The sequence below is a fragment of the Mustela putorius genome, unplaced genomic scaffold, assembly GCF_011764305.1.
Source record: "Mustela putorius furo isolate JIRA1106 unplaced genomic scaffold, ASM1176430v1.1 tig00003846_pilon_pilon_pilon, whole genome shotgun sequence".
Lineage (NCBI taxonomy): Eukaryota > Metazoa > Chordata > Mammalia > Carnivora > Mustelidae > Mustela > Mustela putorius.
Window position 1 is genome coordinate 906,129 of NW_025421999.1, and position 25,446 is coordinate 931,574.

General features: G+C 36.5%; 2 protein-coding genes across 8 annotated transcripts in view; both read right to left on the reverse strand.

Annotated features, from left to right (window-relative positions):
• The window catches only part of DIAPH2 (diaphanous related formin 2), a 980,096-nt gene that overhangs the window by 726,166 nt on the left and 228,484 nt on the right, over positions 1-25,446 (reverse strand). For all 7 annotated transcript variants that reach the window (XM_013047536.2, XM_004775974.3, XM_013047535.2 and 4 more), the window contains one exon: positions 21,134-21,273. In XM_013047536.2, the coding sequence (XP_012902990.1) occupies positions 21,134-21,273 (140 nt within the window). The remainder of the gene's footprint in view (positions 1-21,133; positions 21,274-25,446) is intronic.
• On the reverse strand, positions 17,766-20,278 carry RPA4 (replication protein A4). Its single transcript, XM_013047539.1, is given in 5 exon segments — positions 17,766-18,544; positions 18,546-18,907; positions 18,910-19,021; positions 19,023-19,099; positions 19,101-20,278. Coding segments are annotated over 5 exon segments (774 nt in total). The 5' UTR covers positions 19,266-20,278; the 3' UTR covers positions 17,766-18,486.

The window sequence follows — 25,446 nt, forward strand, 5'->3', positions numbered from 1 at the left end:
GGCAGAACGGTCTCTTGGGAAGGTGGGAAAGAACTGGTGGCACCAATATGCTGCCGTTCCCTAGTGTAGGAACAGAGATTTGAGCTGAGGGCAGCCAATCTTGGTGCTTTCTGCTGTACTTTACCATACACTCCAAACCACTGCATAGTCATGCAAGTGATTTCTGGGACCAAACACCGTTGGCCATAGCAAAATAAGACCCTCCCTGAGAGGATGAGTGTGGGTCCTCACCATATGGATCTCTAAAATTTAGAGTACTAAAACCCAGCCATCTTGGACACAGGAAGAATGTAAGCAGGGATCTGGTAGAAGCCAGGGACACAAGAGGGGTGATTGCTGGCTCTTCTGTCGGGGCTTTCTGAGGAGTGGTGGGCAAGAAATTTCCACTCTGGTGATGAGAGAGCACAGCAATGCCATTCCTTACCCCCACCCCAACCGGTATCAGCACTAACTCATTTCAGTGAGTAAATCAGCACCAGGGAGGCCTAAACTGCATACAAGCCCCACCCACTTGTGCCCTGCAGGTACGACTCCCCGGAGAAAGTCTACCTTAGAATCAGTACAACAAACCCCACCACTAAAGATAGTACAAACCCCTCCAATGTACCAAGCCTACTGATAGATGAATACTGCAATGCATCAGCTCTAAGGGAAATAAGGCCTAAATTCATTTTTTTCTTTCTTTTTTTCTTTAAGATATAGCTTTTTAAAAAATTTTTATTAATTTATTTGACAGAGAAGGACACAGCGAGAGAGGGAACATAAGCAGGGGGAGTGGGAGAGGGAGAAGCAGGCTTCCCGCCAAGAAGAGCCCGACGCAGGGCTCGATCCCAGGACTCTGGGATCATGACCTGAGCCAAAGGCAGGCACCCAATGACTGTGCCACCCAGGTGCCCCAAGATCTAGCTTCTTTTAACAAGAAGACCAAAATAAAATTAGAATCTAGCTTCTTTTTCCCCTTCTTGCCCCCCAGAACCTCTTCTTAATATACCCATTACTCTCAAGACCAGAAATATAACAGGATACCCTTACAATCCCACACAAAAAAACAATGACCCAGAAAAAAAAAATTACAAGACCAAGGAATTCACTGGAAAGAACAGGAAAAAGTCACAGCCAGGGATTTTATCAATACAGATACAAGTAAGATGTCTGAACCAGATTTTAAAACAATAAAGATACTAACGGGGTTTGAGAAAAGCATAGAAGACATTACATAACCCCTTACTGCAGATTAGAAAAACTAATAACTAGTCAGGCTGAAATAAAACATGCCATAACCAAGATGCAAAACTGTCTGCATGCAATTACAATGAGGACACACGAAGCAAGAATAAATCAATGATACAGAAGATAAAATTATGGAAAATAATGAAGCCGAGAAAAAGAGGGAAAGAAAGGCACTGAATCACAAATGTAGACTTAGGGAACGCAGTGACTCCTTAACGTATAGTAACATTCCTAACACAGGAGTCCAAGAAGAAGAGAAAAAAGGAGCAGAGTGTTCATTTCATCAAATTAAAGCTAAAAAGTTCCCTATTCCTCGGAAGGAAAGAGATATTGAAATCCAGAGAACTCCCATTAAATTCTACAAGAGCCGTGAGAGATTGACATCCAAAGACGTCTCATTAAATTCAACAAGAGCCAGCCATCACCAAGATATAATCAAATTCACAAAATACACAGACAAGGAAAAAACCTGGAAAGCAGCAAGGAGAAAAAAGTCCTTAATTTACAATGAAGGACTCTTCAGGTTTGCAGTAGATCTGTCCACAGAAAAGTGGCAGGCCTGAAGAAAGTGTCATGATATATTCAACATGATGAAGTAAAAAAATATGCAGCCAAAAATACTTTATCCAGCAAGACTGTCACATGGAATGCAAGGAGAGATCGTTTCTAGAAAAACAAACACTAAAGCGGTTCATGATGATGAAACCAACACTACAAGAAACCTTAAAGGGAACTCTTTGGGGAAAAAGGGCCAAGAGCAACAAATACTAGAAAGGAACAGAAAGTATCACCAGAAAAACCAACTTTACAGGTAACACAATGGCACTAAATTTGTGTATATCAATAATCACTCTGAATGCAAATGGATCAAACACTCCAATCAAAAGACAAACAGGATAAAAATGGATAAAAAAAACAAGACCCATCTATACGCTGCCTGTAAGAGATTCATTCTAGACCTAAAGATACTGGCATACTAAAAGGGCGGTAATGGAAAAACATTTATAATGGTAATGGATTCCAAAAGAATGTTGGAGAAGCCATACTTCTATCAAACAATGTAGATTTTAAACCAAACACACTAACAAGAGATAAAGAAGGGCATTATATAATAAACAAGGGGTCTAGCCATCAAGAAGATGTAACAATTCTAAATATATATGCCCCCAACATGGGAGCACCTAAATATGTAAATCAAATAATAACAAACATAATGTAACTCAATGACATTAACACACAATAATAATTAGGGGACTTTATCACCCCATTTATAGTGAAGGACAGGTCATCTAAGCAGAATAACAAGGAAACGATACCTTTGAATGACATACTAGGCCAGATGGACTTAGAGATATATTCACAACATTTCACATGAAAACAGCAGAATATACATTCTTTGAGTGCACATGGAACATTCCCCAGAACAGATCACATACTAGGTAACAAATCAGCCTTCAACAAGTACAGAAAAACTGAGATCACAACACACATATTTTCAGACAACCCTAGGAAACCTATAAGTAAACCAGAAGTAAAAATTCAACAAGACCACAAATACGTGGACGTTAAAGAACATCCTACTAAAGTACAAATAGGTTAACAGAAAATTTAAAAAGGAATAAAAAACACATGGAAGCAAATGCAAATGAATACATGACAGTCTAAAGCCTTTGGGATGCAGCAAAAGTGGTCCCAAGAGGGAAGTAAATTATAATATAGGCCTACCTCAGGAAGCACGAAAGCACTTCAATATGTAACCTAAACGTAAACCTAAAGGATCAAGAAAATGAACAACAAATGAAGACTTAAGCCAGCAGAGAAAGGGAAATAACAAAGATTACAGCAGAAATAAACAATTTAGAAACAAAGAGTAGAACAAATCAACAAAACTAAGAGCTGGGATACATTACATTCTTTGAAAAAAATGAGTAACACTGATAAAACCCGAAGCAGACATGCCAAAAAGAAGAGAAAAACATCATGGGAATAACATCAAATAAATAACATCATGAATGAAAAAGGAGAGATCACAACCAACACCACAAAAATACAAGTATAAAAGAATATTATGAAAAAATATATGCCTACAAATTGGTCAATCTGGAAGAAATGGAAAAATTCCTAGAAACATACAAACTACCAAAACTGAAATAAGGAGAGATTGAAAATTTGAAAAGACCCATAACCAGCAAAGAAATTGATTTGGTAATCAAAAATCTTGCATCAACCCAAAGTCCAGGGTTACATGGCTTCCCAGGGGAATTCTATCAGAAAGTTAAAGGAGAGTTAATAACTATTCTTCTCAAACTTTTCCAAAAAAATAGAAATGAAAGGAAAATTTTCAAACTCATTCTGAGTTGAGCATTACCTTCATATTAAATCAAAGACGCCACTGAAAAGGAGAATTACATGCCAATATACCTGATGAACATGGAATCAAAAATACTCAGCATACTAGCAATCTCAATTCAATAGTACATTAAAAGAATCATTCACCGTGATTAAGTGGGATTTATTCCTGGGTTATATGAGTGTTACAATACTCTCAAATCAATCAACATACTACACCACAATAACAAAGGATGAGGACCATATGATCCTTTCAACAGATGCGGAAAATGCATTTGACAGAATACAGCATCCATTCTTGATGAAAGCCCTCAATAAAGTTGATAAAGATGGAACACAACTCAAAATCATGAAAGCGCAGGGACAAAAGAACCACAGGTAATATCATCCTCAGTGCGGAAAAACAGAGCTTTTCCTCGACAATCAGGAACAAGACAGGGAGGACCGTTCTCACCATTATTATTTAACATAATATTCTAAGTCTCAGTCTCAGCAATCAGACCAAAAAAAGAAATACAAAGTATCCAAATTGGCAAGTATTAAGTTAAACATTCAGTATTCACAGAAAACATTCTATGTAGAAAACCCAGAGTATGCCACAAAATAATGACTAAAAGTCAAACATCAATTCAGCAAAATCGCAGAATATAAAATCAACATACAAAAATCTGCTGCATTTCTATGCACCAGTAATGAAGCAGCAGAAAAAAAAATCAAGGAATATATACCATTTACAATTGCACCACAAATCATAAGATACCAAGGAATAAACCTAACCAAACTATTAAAATATCTGTGCTCTGAAAACTAAAGAACACTTACAAAAGGAACTGAAGAGGACACAAAGAAATGGAAAAACATTCCAGGGTCATAGACTGGAAGACCAAATTCTGTGAAAATTTCTATACTATGGAAAGCAATCTATACAATGCAAATCTTATCAAAATAACACCAGCATTTTTCACTGAGCTAGAACAAACAATCCCAAAATTTGTATGGAAGCACAAAAGACCCCAAATAGTCTAAGCAATCCTGAAAAAGAAAAACAGAACTGGAGACACTGATTCCAGACTTCGGGCTATCCTACAAAACTTTAGTCATCAAGCCAGTATGATACTGGCACAAAACAGACACATACATCTACAGAACAGAAAATTCAGAAATGGACCCATAAAAATACGGTCAGCTCATTTTCAACAAACCAGGAAAGAATATGCAATGGAAAAAAATCTCTTCAATAAATGGTGCTGTCAAAACTAGCCTTCAGCATGCGGAAAATGAATCTGGACAACTTTCTTACACCATACACAAAACCAAATTCAAAATGGATGAAAGAACTAAATATGGGCCAGGAAACCACCGGATTTCTAGAGGAGGACACAGCAACCTTTTTGACCTCAGACGAAACACCTTCTTACTATACAAGTCTCTGGAGGAAAGGGACACAAAAGCAGAAATGAATTATTGGGATTTCAAGATAAAAAGTTTCTGCACAGCAGAGGAAACAAACAGCAAAACCAAAAGGCAGTCTAAAAAAAGATAAAAGATATTTCCAAATGACAAATGTGATATAGGGTTAGTACCCAAAATCTATGAAGACCTTAACAAATTCAACACCCAAAGAACAAATAATGCAGGTAAGAAATGGACAGAAGACTTGAATGGACATTTTTAGAACGAGGACATACAGATGGCCAAAAGACAAATGAAAAGATACTTAACATCCTTCATCATCAGGTAAATACACATCCAAACCATGATGAGATACCACCTTACACCTTTCAGAAAGGCTAAAATTAACAATTCAGGAAATAACAAATGTTAGTGAAGATTAAAAGAACAGAGTAACCTCTTATATTGTTGGTAGGAATGCAATCTGGTGCAGCAACTCTGGAAAGCAATAAGGAGATTCCACAGATGAATAAAAATAGAACTACCCTACAATTCAGCAACTGCACTAAGAGATATTTATCTAAGGTTTAGAAAATGCAAACTTGAAGGGTACATGCACCCGAATATTTATAGCAGCATTTTCAACAAGAGCCAAACTATGGATAGATTCCAATTCTCCACTGAGTAATGAATAGATAAGGAAGAAGTGGTGTATATATACATGATAGAATACTCAGCCATCCAACAAAATGAAATCTTGCCATTTGCAATGACATGGAGGGAGCTAGAGTGTTTTATGCTAAGGGAAATAAGTAAGAGATAGATAAAATACCATATGATTTCACACATATGATAAATTTCAGAAACAAAACAAATGAGTAAGAAGGAAGAAAGAAAGACAGAGCAACGGGCAAAGCAAGAAACAGATTCTTAACTATACAGAACAAACTGTTGGTTACCAGAAGTAAGGTGGATATAGAGATGGGTTAAATAGGTGAAGGGAATTAAGGAATACACTTGCTGTGATGAGGAATGGGTGATGTATGAAGTGCTAAAATCACTGTATTATTCACCTGAAACTAATTATGCTGTATGTTAACTAAATGGAAATTAAATACAAACGATAAAAAGAGATTAAAAACTACACAAGAGATATTACAAATAAGAAAATGGATGGGGCCAAGCAGGACCAAGTTCATCTACAAAGGAGTGCAGGTTCAATACCAAGGAGAGCAGCAGAATTCCAGAGGAGGAGAAAGCAAATCATGGAACTCATGGCTTTCTACCCGTGATTCTTTAGACTTGCAGTTAATTTAATTTTTTTTGCAATTATTTTTTCTTCTTCTGCTAAATTTTTTTTAACTTTTACCCTTTAATTTTGTAACGTTTTAAACTAATTTAACGTTTTAAACTAATTTATATAATATGGTAAAGGGAACAAGCATCAAAATGCAGGAGGTACAGAGAACAACCCTCAAAATCAACAAGAATAGGTCCACACCCCGTCACCTAATAATAAAATTTACAAATCTCAGTGACAAAGAGAAAATCCTGAAAGCAGCCCGGGAAAAGAAGTCTGTAACATACAATGGTAAAAATATTGATTGGCAGCAGACTTATCCACAGAGACCTGGCAAGCCAGAAAGAACTGCCATGATATATACAGAGCCGTAAACGAGAAAAACATGCAGCCAAAAATACTGTATCCAGCTAGGCTATCATTGAAAATAGAAGGAGAGACAAAAAGCTTCCAGGACGAATGAAAACTGAAAGAATTTGCAAACACCAAGCCAGATCTACAGGAAATACTGAAAGGAACAGTCACCTTACAGGCAATGCAATGGCACTAAATTCATCTCTCTCAATAGTTACCCTGAATGTTAATGGGCTAAATACCCCAATCAAAAGACACAGGATATCAGAATGGATTAAAAAACAAAACCCATCTATATGTTGCCTACAGGAAACTCATTTTTAGACCTGAAGACACCTCCAAATTTAAAGTGAGGGGGTGGAAAACAATTTACTATGCTAATAGACATCAGAAGAAAGCAGGGGTGGCAATCCTTCTATCATATCAATTAGACTTTAAGCCAAAAACTGTAATAAGAAATGAGGAAGGACACTATATCACACTCAAAGGGTCTGTCCAACAAGAAGATCTAACAATGTTAAGTATCTATGCCCCTAACGTGGGAGCAACCAACTACATAAACCAATTAATAACAACATCAAAGAAACACATCAACAATAATACAATAAAGGTAGGGGACTTTATCACTCCCCTCACTGAAATGGACAGATCATCCAAGCAAAAGATCAACAAGAAAATACAGGCCTTACATGACACGCTGGACCAGGTGGACATAAGAGATATATTCAGAACATTCCATCCCAGAGCAACAGAATACACATTCATCTCTAGTGCACATGGAACATTCTCTGGAATAGATAACATTCTGGGTCCTAAATCGGATCTCAACTGCTATCAAAAGATTGGGATCATTCCCTGCATATATTCAGACCACAAAGCTCTGAAGCTAGAACTCAATCACAAGAGGAAATTTGGAAAACAACCAAATAAATGGAGACTAAACAGTATCCTTTTAAAGAATGAATGGTTCAACCAGGAAATTAAAGAAGAATTGAAAAAATTCACGGAAACAAATGATAATGAAAACACAACGGTTCAAAATCTGTGGGACACAGCAAAGGTAGTCCTGACAGGAAAACATATAGTGAGTGGTACAAGCCTTTCTCAAGAAACAAAAAAGGTCTCAAGTATACAACCTAACCCTACACCTAAAGGAGCTGGAGAAAGAACAAGAAAGCAAGCCTTAACCCAGCAAGAGAAGAGAAATAATGAATATCAGAGCAGAAATCAGCGAAATAGAAACCCAAAAAACAATAGAGTAAATCAATGAAACTAGGAGCTGATTCTTTGAAAGAATTAATAAGATTGATAAACCCCGGGCCAGACTTATCAAAAACAAAAGAGAAAGGACCAAAATAAATAAAATCATGAATGAAAGAGGACAGATCACAACTAACACAAAAGAAATACAAACAATATTAAGAACATATTTTGAGCAACTCTACGCCAACAAATTTGACAATCCAGAAGAAATGGATGCATTCCTAGAGACATATAAACTATCACAACTGAACCAGGAAGAAATAGAAAACCTCAACAGACGCATAACCAGTAAGGAAATGGAAACAGTCATCAAAAATGTCCAAACAAACAAAAGCCCAGGGCCAGATGGCTTCCCGGGGGAATTCTACCAAACATTTAAAGGAGAACTAATTGCTATTCTCCTGAAACTGTTCCAAAAAATAGAAATGGATGGAAAACTTCCAAACTCATTTTATGAGGCATCACCTTGATCCCAAAACCAGACAAGGATCCCATCAAAAAAGAGAACTACATGGGGCGGCTGGGTTGCTCAGTGGGTTAAGCCTCTGCCTTCGGCTCAGGTCATGATCTCAGGGTCCTGGGATCAAGTACCGCATCAGGCTCTCTGCTAGCCAGGTCAGGAACATGGCAGGAATGTCCATAATCACCACTTCTATTCATCATAGTACCAGAAGTCCTAGCCTCAGAAATCAGACAAAAAAAAAGAAATTGAAGACATCCAAACTGGCAAAGAAGAAGTCAAACTATCACTCTTTGCAGATGATATGATACTGTATGTGTTAAACCCAAAAGACTCCACTCGAAATCTGCTAGAATTTGTACAGGAATTCAGGAAAGTGCCAGGATATAAAATCAATGCACAGAAATCAGTTGCATTTCTCTACACCAACAACAAGACAGAAGAAAGAGAAATTAAGGAGTCAATCCCATTTACAATTGCACCCAAAACCCTAAGGTACCTAGGAATAAACCTAACCAAAGTGGCTAAGAAACTATACTCAGAAAACTATAAACTACTCATGAAAGAAATTGAGGAAGACACAAAGAAATGGAAAAATGTTCCATATTCCTGGATTGGAAAAACAAATATTGTGCAAATGTCTATGCTACCTAAAGCAATCTACTCATTTAATGCAATTCCTATCAAAATACCAACCATTTTTTTCAAGGAAATGGAACAAATAATCCTATAATTTATATGGAACCAGAAAAGACCTCGAATAGCCAAAGGAATATTGAAAAAGAAAACCAAAGTTGGTGGCATCACAATTCCGGACTCAAGCTCTATTACAAAGCTGTCATCATCAAGACAGTATGGTACTGGAACAAAAACAGACACATAGATCAATGGAACAGAATACAGAGTCCAGAAATAGACCCTCAACTCTGTGGTCAACTAATTTTCGACAAAGCAGGAAAGAATGTCTAATGGAAAAAAGACAGCCTGTTCAATAAATGGTGTTGGGAAAATAGGATATCCACATGCAGAAAACTGAAATTGGATCATTTCCTTACACCAGACATGAAAATAGACTCAAAATGGATGTGAGAAAGGAATCCATCAAAATCCTTGAGGAGAACAGAGGCAGCGACCTTGTTGACCTCAACCGCAGCAACATCTTCCTAGGAACATCGCCAAAGGAAAGGGAAACAAGGGCAAAAATGAACTATTTGGGGCACCTGGATGGCTCAGTGGGTTAAGCCTCTGCCTTTGGCTCCAGTCATAATCCCAGGATCCTGGGATCGAGCCCTGCATTGGGCTCTCTGCTCAGCAGGGAGCTTGCTTCCCTTCCTCTCTCTCTGCCTGCCTCTCTGCCTACTTGTGATCTCTGTAAAATAAATAAATAAAATCTTTAAAAAAAAAAAAAAAACTATTGGGATTTCATCAAGATCAAAAGCTTTTGCACAGCAAAGGAAACAGATAACAAAACCAAAAGACAACTGACAGCATGGGAGAAGATATGTGCAAACGACATATCAGATAAAGGGCTAGTGTCCAAAATCTATAAAGAACTTAGCAAACTCAACACCCAAAGAACAAATAATCCCATCAAGAAATGGGCGGAAGACATGAACAGACATTTCTGCAAAGAAAACATCCACATGGCCAATAGACACATGAAAAAGTGCTCCATATCACTCGGCATCAGGGAAATACAAATCAAAACCACAATGAGATATCACCTCACACCAGTCAGAATGGCTAAAATTAACAAGTCAGGAAATGACAGATGCTGGCGAGGATGCGGAAAAGGGGAACCCTCCTACACCGCTGGTGAGAATGCAAGCTGGTGCAACCATTCTGGAGAACAGCATGGAGGTTCCTCAAAATGTTGAAAATAGAACTGCCCTATGACCCAGCAATTGCACTACTGGGTATTTACCCTAAAGATATAAACGTAGTGTTCCGAAGGGGCATATACACTCAAATGTTTTAGCAGCAATGTCCACAATAACCAAACTATGGAAAGAACCTAGATGTCCATCAGAAGATGAATGGATAAAGAAGAGGTGGTATATATACACAATGGAATACTATGCAGCCATCAAAAGAAATGAAATCTTGCCATTTGCGACGATGTGGATGGAACAAGAGGGTATCTTGTTTAGCGAAATAAGTCAATCAGAGAAAGACTACTATCTTATGATCTCCCTGATATTTGGAAGTGAAGATGCAACATGGGGTGTCTATGTAAAATGTACTAAAGTATTCTTAAATGATTTAGGCATATGAAAGTTAAAGCGAACAAATTTAAAATATCAATATTAAACAAGCCTAGTTTAATAATACTACCCATATGCCGGATTATGATATGTGCTCACAATTTTAAGTCCTGTTCACATTACTGCATCATAAAAAAAAAAAATCCTTATTTCATTTTTCACAGGCACTCCAGTGCAAAATGTTCAAAAAGTACTGATCTATATATACATTTATATTATTTTTCCATGTAATGTTGGCTGTTTTGCAAGCTTTTATTAAGTTAAATAAAGGCTGTTTAAAGAGATATTAACACCCATAATTCAGAAAATGCTTTCTATTCCTAATTTTCAGTACTGCCATGAATCACCGATTTTTACTATGATGATTATATTAAAATGCATATTTATTAATATGTTTGGAAAATGTTTAAATCTAAAGTTAGAAAAAAGAAAGTAAAAACGAATGTTCCAAAGATAAGCAAATAAATACACATAAATAAACTCTAATAGACTCTTGAAAACACTGGTGGAGGAAGCTATCATCAAAGAAAGTGAATATAGACACTATGCCACCAGATAGGCAGATAATTAAAATTATAGGGAAAATAGAAAAAACAAGCTGTAGGGCAATTTTAGCAACAACTGTGAAAAGAATTCTATACAATCACAATTCTCTGACACTATGATTCAAACCAGAATTTGTTATTTTGTCCCGTATTAAGAAAACTCAGTGACAATGATTTATTGCAATGCATTCCTTCATATTTTCATAAAATATACTGCCAAATAGCTATATATCCTGTAATGAGTTGGAATTGAATAAAATTGTTCAAACTCATTTGTCATTTCTTAGCAGGCACTGTTCCCTTTCATAGACTTTATCAAACAAATAGGCTCAAAAATCCGTAATAAGACAGTTCTCATTCTAAAACACACAGACCATGGTTGGTACATGCAACATTTAATGCAATTTGTGATCACATACCAGTCTTTACTTTATAGTCAAACTCACAAATTTTTAGGGTGTTAGAGTTGTAAACATTCAATTTCATTACTTCACTAGGCAACCCTAAAAAGGTATGTGTAGCTTATGAATATGGTTTAGATCAATCCAACAGGTTTCACTCCTGTGAAGGAAACGGCTCATTCCTTTTCTCTGATAACACGTAAAAATTCATGGTGACAAAACAGTGCCAGATTGATGAAAATTCATTTTCACTTCAGAAACTTGAGTCACTATTTGCTTTTAAATTTTTGTTTTTAAAAGGAATATACTTTATTTTTAGACCAAGTTTGCCTTTATTATGAGATATAATATTGGAGGGGCACCTGGGTGGCTCAGTGGGTTAGAGCCTCTGCCTTCAGCTCAGGTCATGATCGGAGATGGAGAACCTATGGAGAACAACCTATGGAGAACCATAGGATGTTACTGATGACAGGCCAATATCCACATCAAATCACACATTACTATATGTAAATTACACTGTATCAGCCGCCATGAAACAAATAAAAGGGCAAGAGGGTCTCTTCCAAAAGGAGCCAAAAATCTAAATGAGAAAAGCAGACATACATTAATATACTTATTACAGAGCATTAAGCTGGTATAGAAGAACATAAACAGTAAAAAGTAAATAAATAAATAAATCCAGGGAGTGAACAGTGAGGGAGTAATTTGGGATATAGCCAGTTAGTGATACATTATATATGGTATTTTTAAATAACTGCATTTAGCAGAAAATAAGGAAATGACTTCAATAGTCTTTATATAATCTGAATGATTATGTAACATATGAATTTGAAATTTGTGACTCCATTTAATATTCAGAAATGACTGTACTTTGAGAGTGTTTGTAAAGCTATTAGTATTAGTGTGCATGTTTATATATTTACTCTACTAGGGGCTGGGCTGAAAAAAAATAAATAAATAAAACTGTAGTAAGGAATAGAAAGGGAAATTAGATAATAGATTCCATTTACTATAGCAGCCAAGAACCATAAGATAACTGGGAATAAAACTAATCATAGAGGTAAAGGATCTGTACTAGAGGAACTATAGAATGCTCATGAAAGAAACAGAAGAAGACACAAAAAGATGGAAAAGCATTCCATGCTCATGGATCAGAAGAATAAACATTGTTAAAATGTCTATACTGCCCAGAGCAATCAATACTTTCAAAGCCATCCTAATCAAAATTCCACCAGCATTTTTTAAAAGTGCTGGAACAAACAATCCTAAAATTTGTATAGAACCAGAAAAGACCCAGAAAAGAATTGCTAAGGAAATTTTGAAAAAGAAAAACAAAGCTGGGGGCATCATGTTGCCTGATTTCAAGCTTTACTACAAAGCTGTGATCAACAAGACAGGACAGTACTGGCACAAAAACAAACACATAAACCAATGTTAACAGGGTAAAGAGTACAGATACAGACCCTCAGCAGGGAAAATATACAGTGGAAAAAAGACAGTCCTCGTCAAAAATGGTGCTGGGAAAATTGGACACAATTCAAAAAAATAAACTTAAAATGTATGAAAGACCTCAACGTGAGGCTGGAATCTATCAAAAAGCTAGAGGAGAACATAGAGAGTAACCTCTTCGACATTTTGCCACAGCAACTTCTTTCAAGATATGTCCCCAAAGGCAAAGGAAACACAAGCAAAAATGAACTTTTGGGACTTCATCAAGATCAAAAGCTTCTGCACAGCAAAGGAAACAGTCAACAACAACAACAACAACAACAAGAAAAAAAAAAAGAGGCAACCCACGGAATGGGAGAAGATATTCACAAATGACACTAAAGACAAAGGGCTGACATCCAAGATCTATAAAGAACTCCTCAAACTCAACACACACAAAACAAATAATCATGCCAAAAAATGGGCAGAAGACATGAACAGATACTTCTAAAAGAAAACATACAAATAGCTAATAGACACATAAAAAAATGTTCATTATCATTAGTCATCAGGGAGATTCAAATCAAAACCTCAGTGAGATACAAACTTACACAAATTGGAATGGCCAAAATTATCAGGACAGGAAACAAGTGTTGGAGAGGATGTGGAGAAAGGGGAACCCTCTTACACTATTGGTGGGAATGCAAGTTGGGGCATTCCATTGGAAAACAGAGTGGAGATTCCTTTGAAAATTAAAAAAATAGAGCTACCCAATGGCCTGGCAATTGCACTACTGGGTATTCACCTAAAAAATACAGATGTAGTAAGCAGAAGGGCCATATGTGCCCCAATGTTCACAGCAGCAAATGGCCACAACTGCCAAACTGTGGAAAGAGCCAAAAATGCTCTTCAACAGATGAATGAATAAAAAAGATATGGTCCATTTATACAATGGATTATTACCCCTCCATCAGAAAGAATGAATACCCAATTTTTCTGTCAACTTGGATGGGAATGGAGGAGATTATGCTGAGTGAAATAAGTCAAGCAGAAGAAGTCAATTATATGGCTTCACTTACTTGCAGAGCATAAAGAATAACATGGAGGACATTAGGAGAAGGAAAGGAAAAATGAAGAGGGGAATTGGAGGGAGAGATGAAGCATAAGAGACTATGGACTCAGAAACAGAGGGATTTGGAGGGGAGATGGGTAGGGGCATGAGTGAACCTGGTGGTTGGTATTAGGGAGGGCACGTATTGCATGGAGCACTGGATGTAGTGCATAAACAATGAATCTCAGAACACTGAAAAAATAAAATTAATAAATAAATAAAGGCCAGCCAGACCTGGCATGAGGCCTGGGGAAAAAAACAACAAACAAACAAACAAAAAAAACCTACGCTAAGGAAAGAAATCAGTCATGCGAAAGCAAATGCCCAGATTCTTTTTTTTTTTTTTTAACTTTTATTTATTTATATGACAGAGAGAGAGAGATCACAAGTAGGCAGAGAGGCAGGCAGAGAGAGGGGGGGAAGCAGGCTCCCCACTGAGCAGAGAACCTGATGTGGGCTCGATTCTAGGACCCTGAGATCAAGACCTGAGCTGAAGGAAGAAGCGTAAGCCACTGAGCCACACAGGTGCCCCACAAATGCCCAGATTCTAATAAACATCAGGTTTTAAAAGGAGATATATACCAAAGATTTAGAAACTGCTATCTTCAATATTTTAAAATCAATTACACTTCTTTACACCTACAACAAGACAGAAGAAAGAGAAATTAAGGAGTCAATCCCATTTACAACTGCACCCAAAACTATAGGATAACCAAAGAGGCACAGAATCTATACTCAGAAAACTATAAAGTACTCAGGAAAGAAATTGAGGAAGACGGAAATGGAAAAATGATCCATGCTCCTGTATTGGAAGAACAAGTATTGTGAAAATGTCTATGCTACCTAAAGCAATCTACTTATTTAGTGCAATACCTATCAAAATCCCATCCATTTTTTTTCCAAAGAAATGGAACAAACAATCCTAAAATTTATATGAAACCAGAAAAGACCTCGATTAGCCAAAGGAATATTGAAAAAGAAAGCCAAAGTTGGTGGCATCACAATTCTGGACTTCAAGCTTTATTACAAAGCTGTCGTCATCAAGACAGTATGGTACTGGTACAAAAACAGACACATAGATCAATGGAACAGAATATAGAGTCCAGAAATAGACCCTCATCTCTATGGTCAACTAATCTTGGACAAAGCAGGAAAGACTGTCCGATCGTAAAAAGAAAGCCTCTTCAACAAACGGTGTTGGGAAAATTGGACAGCCGCATGGATAAAAATGAAACTAGACAATTTCCTTACACCACACACAAAAATAGACTCAAAATGGATGAAGGACCTCAATATGAGAAAGAAATCCATCAAAATCCTTGAGGAGAACACAGGCAGCAACCTCTTCGACCTCAGCCGCAGCAACGTCTTCCTAGGAACATCGCCAAGGGCAAGGCAAGCAAGGGCACAAATGAACTATTGGGATTTCATCAAGATCAAAACCTTCTGCACAGCAAAGAAAACCGTTAACAAAACCAAAAGACAACTGACAGATTGGGAGAAGATATTTGCAAATGACGTATCAGATAAAGGGCTAGTATCCAAAATGTATAAAGAGCTTAGCGAACTCAACACCCAAAGAACAAATAATCCAATCGAGAAATGGGCAGAAGACATGAACAGACATTTCGGCAAAGAAGATATCCAGATGGCCAACAGACACATGAAAAAGTGCTCCACATCACTCGGCATCAGGGAAATATGAATCAAAACCCCAATGAGTTACCACTTCACACCAGTCGGAATGGCTAAAATTAACAAGTCAGGAAATGACAGATGCTGGTGAGGATGCAGAGAAAGGGGAACCCTACTCCACTGTTGGTGGTAATGCATGTTGGTGCAACCACTCTAGAAAACAGCATGGAGGTTCCGCAAAAAGTTGAAAATAGAGCTACCCTATGACCCAGCAACTGAACATTTGGAGATGGAGAAGAGAAGTGAGTTGGGGGAAATTGGAGGGGAAGACGAACCATGAGAGACTGTGGACTCTGAGAAACAAACTGACGGTTTTGGAAGGGAGGGGATAGGGGTCTGGGGAAACCTGATGGTGGGTATTAAGGAGGGCATGTACTGCATGGAGCATTGGGTGTGGTGCATAAACAATGAATTTTGGAACACTGAAAAAAAATAATTTTTTTTAAAAAAAGAGTCTATTTCTTGGTTTGCCTCTTTTTGTTCTCCCTGTGTATGTTATCTTAACTTCCACAAAGGAGTGAAATATAATATGGTATTTGTCTTTCTCACTGACTTATTTCAGTTAATATAATACTTCTAGCTCCATTCATGTCACTCCAATGTCAAGATTCCATTCATTACGGCTGAAGAATAATCCATTATATATACATATGCATGTGTTTATGTGTGTTTGTGTGTGTGTGTGTGTACACATACACACACATACACCACACCTTCTTTTGCCATTTATTAGTTGGTAGACACTTGGCTCTTTCCATAATTTGGCTATTGTTGATGATGCAATATAAACATTGGGATGCAAGTGTCCCGTCAAGTTATTGTGTTTGTATACTTTGGGTAAATACCTAGTAGTGCAATTGCTGGATCATAGGGTAGCTCCATTTTTAACTTTTTGAGGAACCTCCACACTGTTTGCCACAGTGGCTGTACAAGTTTGCAATTCCCACCAACACTGCAAGAGATTTCCCCTTACCTTGCATCCTCACTGACATGTTGTTTCCAGGGTTGTTATTTAGCCATTCTGACAGGTGTGAGGTGGTATCTCATTATAGTTTTGATTTATATTTCCCTGATGATGTGTGATGTTGAGCATCTTTTCATGTGTCTGTCCTCCATTTGTATGTCTACTTTAGAAAAGTATCTAATCATGTCTTCCACTGATTTTTTACCTGGATTATTTGGTTATCAGATGTTGAGTTTGATAAATTCTTTATAGATTTTAAATACTAACCCTTTATCAGGTACATCATTTGCAAATACCGTCTCTCACTTTTCTCACCCCACAGGTTTCTTTTTAGTTTTGTTGTTTCCTCTGTTGTACAAAAGCTTTTTATCTGGATGAATTCCCAACAGTTCACTTTTGTTTTTGTTTCTCCTGCCTCAGGAGACATCTCTAATAAGAAGTAGCTAAAGCCGATGTCAAAGAAGTTATGTGTTGTCCTTTAGGGTTTTAATGGTTTCCTGCCTCACATTTAGATCTTTAATCCGTTTTGAATTTATTTTTCTGTATGGTAAAAGAAAGTGGTCCAGTTTCATTCTATTGTATATTGCTGTCCAGTTTTCCCAACAGCATTTGTTGAAGAGACTTTTTTCCATTGGATATTTTATCTTGCTTTATTGTAGATAAATTGACCATATAGCTGTGGATCCACTTCTGGGTTTTCTATTCTGTTCTATTGATCAATGTGTCTGTTTTTGTGCCAGTACCATACTGTCTTGAGGTGGTAACATTTTCTGATCCGTAAGAGCGAAACAGCAATTGAGAAAAATACAATAATTTATATTTCTCAAATTATACTCAAAATACAACCTACATTTAGGAGGTAAAGTAATATGATAATTACTAAGAATTGTGACAGCAGTAATAATATTAGTATTAATAGATAATATTAATAGATATATATAATAGATATATATATATATAGATATATATATATAGATATATATATATATAATAGATAGTATTTCCCCAGGATTGGTATCTTATCCTCTAACGTTTGGCTCACATGCAAAGCAGGACTGGAGAGGAAGGGGAGCACTGGCCAAGTCATTTACCTTCTAAACAAATCTATGGTAATAAAAGCAAATCACTCAATAAATACTGAACTGAGCAGTTGAATTCATAAATTGCTCTCTTTAGCACTTTCAAACTATATTTAGCAAGAGATAACTATATTAGCAAGAGATAACAGGACTATAAGTTAAACTATATTTAGCAAGAGATAACTATATTTAGCAAGAGATAACAGGACTATAAGTTAAATCCAAACACAAAAAATAAACCTAGTGTAAAAACAATGGAAATTTTTTTCATCTCTTAACTGGTTCCCTGACTCCATCTGTATTCTCCTAATATATGGATATGTCAGAAACAGAAACTCCCACATAACAAATAATAATTTTCAGGTATTTTCCGTCATTTCCTCTCCCAAATTCATTCATCCAAGGCTATTTTCACTTGCTTGCTTGTAAATCCTACAAAAAGTCTAGTCAATTTATCCATCGCCATCTCCACCTGAGCTTCCAACAGTTAGAAAAACAGAAAAGTTCAAAGCATTTGGAAAAGCGGTAAGGTTCTAAAAGTATGCCAGTTGATATATTTTGTTGAAAAAAATCTACTTCCTAAAAGTCAACAGTTTAAAATTCACAGAAGGAGACGAGGATCTTTGGAAAATGAAAAATCTTTTCATCACTTCAATGAGCAGATTTAAAATGCTCTTCATCCACAGTGGGGTAGATGTAGCCCTCAATTCAGATACTCAAGAGACTGCTTGATGGCCCTGCCGCTCAGGCTGTAAAGCTGGGTCAGGAGCTCATGTACACTTTTGCTTTCCCCTTGAGGACATTCATGGATCAAACGCAGAACATCCTTGTGGATGAAGTCAAGGTGGTAGTACTCGCCATACTTCTGGACCTCATTTATTTTTGATGGCGCACTGGGTCCAGAGGCCACTTCGTGGGCTTTATCCAGCATCATATGTGCATTGACTATTTCCAGAATATGTGTGGTGAACTCATTCATGTCCTCCAGGACTCGGATATTCAATACCTCGAGGCCCTTTACTTCTTTAAAACATCTGAGGATACCAATCACTTTGACATAACTTCCACTAGAAGAAGCGACATGCCCTGTTTTGCTTTATTTCTTCCGAGCCACTGGCGGACCTCAATAGGCTTGGTGTTTGTATCATCAATTCTGTAAAGAATGTAGTTTGAAGCTCTCTGGCCTTCTGATTATCCCCACAATAGAGACCTGGGAAACTTCAATTCCCCTTATCTTGAAAACACTGTCAACCAGGGTGGAGGTGAAGCAGCTGGTTTACAGGACAAGGTATAATACCCTGAATTCGGATCCTGGATCTTCGAGTTTTCGTAGCAGGAGCTTCACCACCCTGAGATGGCTGGTCATTGCTTCCAAAAGTTTCACCCACAGCAGAGATGCTGCCATAGCTCACGAAACCATTCTTACTCATCTTAAGAAGAGCTCAGAGAGATTAGGAGGTAGGTTTTCACTTTAGTCAGCGAGTTCCTCAGGAGGGCTCTGACTGCTTCAAACAGCTACCACCAGAAGTTCGATGTGTGGTGATGCAAGCAGCCTCGAGCAACCTATGGAGCCAATCAGCTACCAAAATGCTGTTCTCTCCAACTAATGAGGACCTACCAACTTCTCACCAGGTCCCATAATTCTTTGGAGTTGTATGGTAGTTGCTGGCCTATATTTTAAAGGCCCCACGTATTATTTCAAGCCTTTTTTGCCATCTGTATAAAATGCATTTTTATTAGGTACCCCTCCCCTTCATTCATAACTGCCACAACTTCTTCAATAGTCACTTCTTAAATATTCATTTATTCACCCACATAATTTTCAGAGCACTAAGTGCACTATGGTAAAGAGCTATAGGTTTATATGGCAGAGGTAGCAGGTGTGTGGGGGCAGGGCACAAAAATGGTTATGGTTCTCAAAGAACTCACATTCATTAAATCATTTGTTCAATCATTAAAACCAGAAGCATTCTAGATGGTCATCATATTCAAAAGTAAATCACATCTTACCCCTGCCTTTTTAAGTTTTGTTTTTTATTATTATAGAATTGTAATTTTCCAGTTATTCTGACAAATACACTATCAGTAAAAAGAAATAGCTGGTATATTTCAATTCCTACATCAATTCAAGTGAGCTCTAAATTATTTTCAAGACTCTACCAATAGGTCGGAGAAATACAAAATGTGGTCTCCATTAGATATTAGGAAAAACATGAATAAAATCAAAATACCATTTCTGTACACTTTTATGCAGTAATTTGTGAATTACTATAGCAATTTATATGAATATCTCCCAGAATATTTTCATATTACATTGAAAAGCCATTTTTCCTCATAAAACATGTTATTGGGGTTATAATTTAAAGGTTTCTTTATGATTAATAAAGAATATCATAAGTGACATAAGTCAAGCAGAGAGAGTCAATTATCATATGCTTTCATTTATTTGTGGAGCATATCAAATAGCATGGAAGACATGGGAAGTTAGAGAGGAGAAGGGAGTTGGGGAAAATTGGAAGGGGAGGTGAATCATGAGAGACTATGGACACTGAAAAACAATCTGAGGGGTTTGAAGTGGCGGGGGGTGGGAGGTTGGGGTACCAGGTGGTGGGTATTATAGAGGGCACGGATTGCATGGAGCACTGGGTGTGGTGAAAAAATAATGAATACTGCTATGCTGAAAATAAATAAATTTAATTTTTAAAAAAAGAATATCATTGTTGGAATCCACCACTGGCAAAGAACTTCATTAAAAATACTTTGATATTAGAAAATAACCTAAACTTGTAGAGCTTTGAGTTTATTAATACTTTCTCTCATTTCTTTTACTGGTTAAAATAATTTAATTTTGGTATGCCAAATTACAAAAATATGTGAATAGTAGATCTAATACTTATAGAAAAAGAACTGTATTTATTTTTCAGTCAGAAATGGATAATACCAGAGCCAATATACTTAATTTGTTTTACAAATAAATATAATACTTGTTACCTTTGCACACAAACTACCAAGTAAATGTGGATATTTAACTTCTGGATCCATGTTTTATATAATAAAAGAGGAATTAAACATGTAAGTAATATCTGTATTCCTAAAATTGCCCAGTATTAAGATATCAGGATAACTGTATTTTATCAAATGTTTACAACCTAATAATCAGACATTGCTGTTTTATTAGCTGACATCAGACTGTTCAGAAAAGCTTGAGGTTAAAATGATGTAACTGATTGTACATCAACAACTACATTCAGTAAAATTGCATGATCTATACCAAAATGTTAAGAACCACCCCACCTACCTGACAGGATTGCTGGTTAAAGAAACCCTCAGAGATTCAAGGCAGTTAAGAAGTTTCTCATCTGAAATACCAGATCGTAATTCATGAACATATTCTTGTGAAGACAAGGTACATTCATGTTTGCTGTTTTTCAGCCCTCCCTATAAAAAAAAAAGAAATCACATTTTAAAAAAACAACAGGTTTTGAAAGAACTTTTAAAATAAAATAATGCACAGACCATGCAAGTATTTTATTATAGAAAAATATGTGCGTAGTGCTATGCACTTAAAAATTCTTGGTCATAGAAATAACGAGGTAAAATCAAGTTATATACATATCTCAACCCTACCCTAATCCTCATTTAAAAAGAAATTACACTGCTAGTACTCATAGTCTAAAAAGACTATGGACGTGAGATTAAGTGTCACTGACAAGGATGCTTAAATTTACAATCTAGGCACTAACATTAACCCACAGAAGGAACATTTACAAATCGTCTTATTAAATTTCCTAGTTAATATGCTTCTGTTCTATACCGTAAAATACAGTGAAGAATTTTTAATATAAAACATTACAGATAACCAAAAACTACTGAAATGTATCAGACAATTAGCCTAACTCAAAAAACAAGTGAAAACAGTTATTAAAATGTAAAACAGTACAGTCTCCATTTAGCATGTTAATCATATTAGTCTAAAGTATTCACTACTTCCCAACTATTCCTTCCTATGTTACTCCCATGTTGTATATTAATTTAAAAAAGTCATCAAATAACCTGGTGATTCACAGACCTGTACCCCTGGGGATAATAATATATGTTTATAAAAAATAAAAAATTAATAATTCAAAAAAAATGAAAAAAAAAGTCATCAAATGCATTTATCTGATAATGACTAGTTTTTAGCTTAATTTCCAATATACATGGGGTTATTCTAGAACTCATTATCTCAACACAGCTCCTTAGCTTCATCACCTTGCCATAGTAACTATATAAGTAGTTTGGAGAAAAGACTGAAAGGAAAACATCATCAACACATTCATTGCACTAATAACTCAGTTTCACATTCTAGATATACAGAATCATATACATAATCATTCTAGATATATATTACAAATTTATTCCCCTGAATTAAAATTCTAGTTTGAGTCAAATATTTCAAGTCTGTACTAATCACACTTAAGTTTCTTTAAGTACCTAAGCTAGAATAAGGAAAGTGATTTGGTTTGGTTTGGTTTTTTCCCTAATTTGGTAGAAGTTATATCATTTGAGGATATAAAATTTTTTAAAAATGTGTTAACAATGAGAAATGGATTCCACAGGGTTGCATGGTGTTTGGCTTTTATCAAGAATGCCTCCTGGGGCGCGTGGGTGGCTCAGTGGGTTAAGCCTCTGCCTTCAGCTCAGGTCATGATCCCAGGGTCCTGGGATGGAGCTCCACATCCAGCTCTCTGCTCTGTGGGGAACCCGCTTCCTCCTCTCTCTCTCTCTCTCTCTCTGCCTGCTTCTCTGCCTACTTGTGATCTCTGTCTGTCAAATAAATAAATAAAATCTTTAAAAAAAAAAAAAAGGAATGCCTCCTCACTGCAGAAATAGACATTCTTAATGTCTGAATTTTTTAAAATTCCATTGAATAGTAAGTATCTGATAAAGTCTTTTTTTAAGATTTTATTTATTTATTTGAGAGACAGAGAGAGAGACAGCATGAGCAGGGGGAAAGGCAGAGGAGAAGTAGACTGCCTGTTGAGCATGGAGTCATACATGGGGCTCAATCCCAAAACCCTGGGATCATAACCTGAGCCAAAGGCAGATGCTTAACCAACTGAGCCAACCAAGCACCACTTAAGTCTGGTACAGTCCTGCAGCAACTTGTATTCCCTTCTGGTGCTGTAGCACTATAACTATTATAAAACTTAAGACACTGAGGCAAAGGTCATTATTTATGTCTATCACCCTTCTAGATTCAGAACTCTATGCGAGATATCTAACACAGTGATTCGGTTTAGGGAGCCTCAAAGGAAGTGTGCTATTATTGTATCTGGCCAATAAGAATTACAGAACAAGGAATACAGTTTCATAGTTTTAGATCACTTATTTTGTATAATTCATACTAACTTGGTATTTTTATTTGTTAGGATATACAGATGCTTAAGACTTCTGCTGAATAAATCACGACATAGATAGCAAAGTATCACCATGAAATCTTTTCCACATTCCTTTTTTCTTATTTTTTTTTTAGATTTTATGTATTTATTTGAGAGGAGAGAGGGAGGGCACAGGGGGAGGATGAGAGAGAGAAGCAGGCTCCCCACTGAGCAGGGAGCCTGATGTGAGGCTTGATCCCAGGACCCTGAGATCATTACCTGAGCCAAAGGCAGACGCTTTACTGACTGAGCTACCCAGTGCCCCATTTCTTTAACTTATTTACCCAACACTTAGGGCTGTAGAACCACAAAGAATGATAGGAAGTAAACATTTATAGTATAAAATGGTGCAAGTCTGCAGTCACAAACCACTTTCATATGACCCTCAAACCCATTTTCATAATTAATGGATAACGAGGCCCTACCAATCCTTCCCTGGAGGCTTGCACATGAGTTTATTACTGTAGAATGACCTTTGTATTTGCTGTTTACTCTGCCTGCAGGATTCTTACTCCTAATATCTCCATCCCTAATTCATCATCTAAGTCTCAACCCAATAGTGCTCTCACTACCACATTCATCATCACATCATTTTATATCTCATTCATAGTATTAGCTCAGTGTAACCTTACATCATTCAGTACTCTACTTGTTTACTGCGTCTTCACTATAAAAACATAAACTCTATGAGGCAGGAATCTTGCCAACACTGTATACCATTTTGTCCCCAGATCTTAACACAATGCTTTTTAAGTAGTCTACATGTTGGGCACTTTAACATGGGACTTGAACTCAAAACCCTTAGAACAACACCTCAGCTTAACCAACTGAACCACCCAGGAGCTCCTCAAAACATCTTTCTTTAATTTGTGGATGGATGGATGGATGGTGAGTAAACAAATGGGTGAGTAAACAAATTGGTAAATGTCTGATGAGTTCAACAAGCTGAAACTTCAAAACTTAGTTTAAACGATTTGCTTCACAATATTACAGTACTGAGATGTTCCATTACCATATATTCAGAAATGCTAGTGTAGACTAGGTAAACTGAGACCATGTACGGCATTCTAGGAAGAGCTCAAACTGTCACTGGGCTTAATTGTGACACCTTCACTTATCTAGGTAAACTTTGAGCAGACTATTCAACTAATCTCTATAAACCTGTTTACTCATTCATGATATTGGGTAATAGACACTCACCCCTCATGTTTATTTTAAGGATTAAGTGAGAGGATGCATATAAAGTGGTCAAAACAGGCATTTTGTATATGTTGTCTCATAGACAAAGTAAGCTGCTCAGAAATGTTTGTTCCCTTCGTTATGGTCATGGCTGAGGTATTTGTGCCTCATAGAAAGGCTGTGACAGCCCAATACCTTAGGACACCCTCCTCCCCCAACTCTTAGAAACAGGTTTAAATTTAGATTATGTAATTTAAGATACTCTGTGTTTATAAGGACTGAAAGGAACCTAATGGAGCAATACAAGAAATACATAGCCTTCTAAAACAAATACGTTTTATCAAGCTTTCATGGGTTTTAACATAAGTTCATACTTGAAGATTAAGAAAACATAATAGCATATAAAAGATGAGATGACCATTAAGTATGAGCTCATCTAATAATATCATTACAAAAATAGAAAACCATGCTCACTGTCCATGGTCACCTAATTAGTGAGGTTGCAAGAATAAAACACGAATATTCTGGTCCTCAGGTTACTTCTTTTTCCACCATATGTCACTTTCTCTCAATACTGAATAAAAAATCAGAGCACCAACTACTTAATTATGAAATCTGTACTACAAATGCCAAAGTATCTTCAGCACAATCAATATAATGCAATATGTTAAAGAAATCACAAAGAAACAAAACAGTGCAATAGATTAAACAAATTCTCACTATACTTAATAGAACTGTAATACAAGAATGACTTATGATTAACATCCTGTTCTGATACTGAACAAAGTAAACTACTAGATAATGGAAAGGTAATAATGGAAATTTTAATTAGCTGATCTGTATGAGACTAATGAAAATTACCACTGTGCTCATTTGATCTTTAAAAAATAATGCATACAAAGTTAGCAATTAGCATGTATCATGCCATTCCAAAGCTAGGTTAACAAATAGTTTTCCTAATTTGAAGGCATTCCTTAATTTGGAAATCATTAGGATAGAGATAAGGATCAAT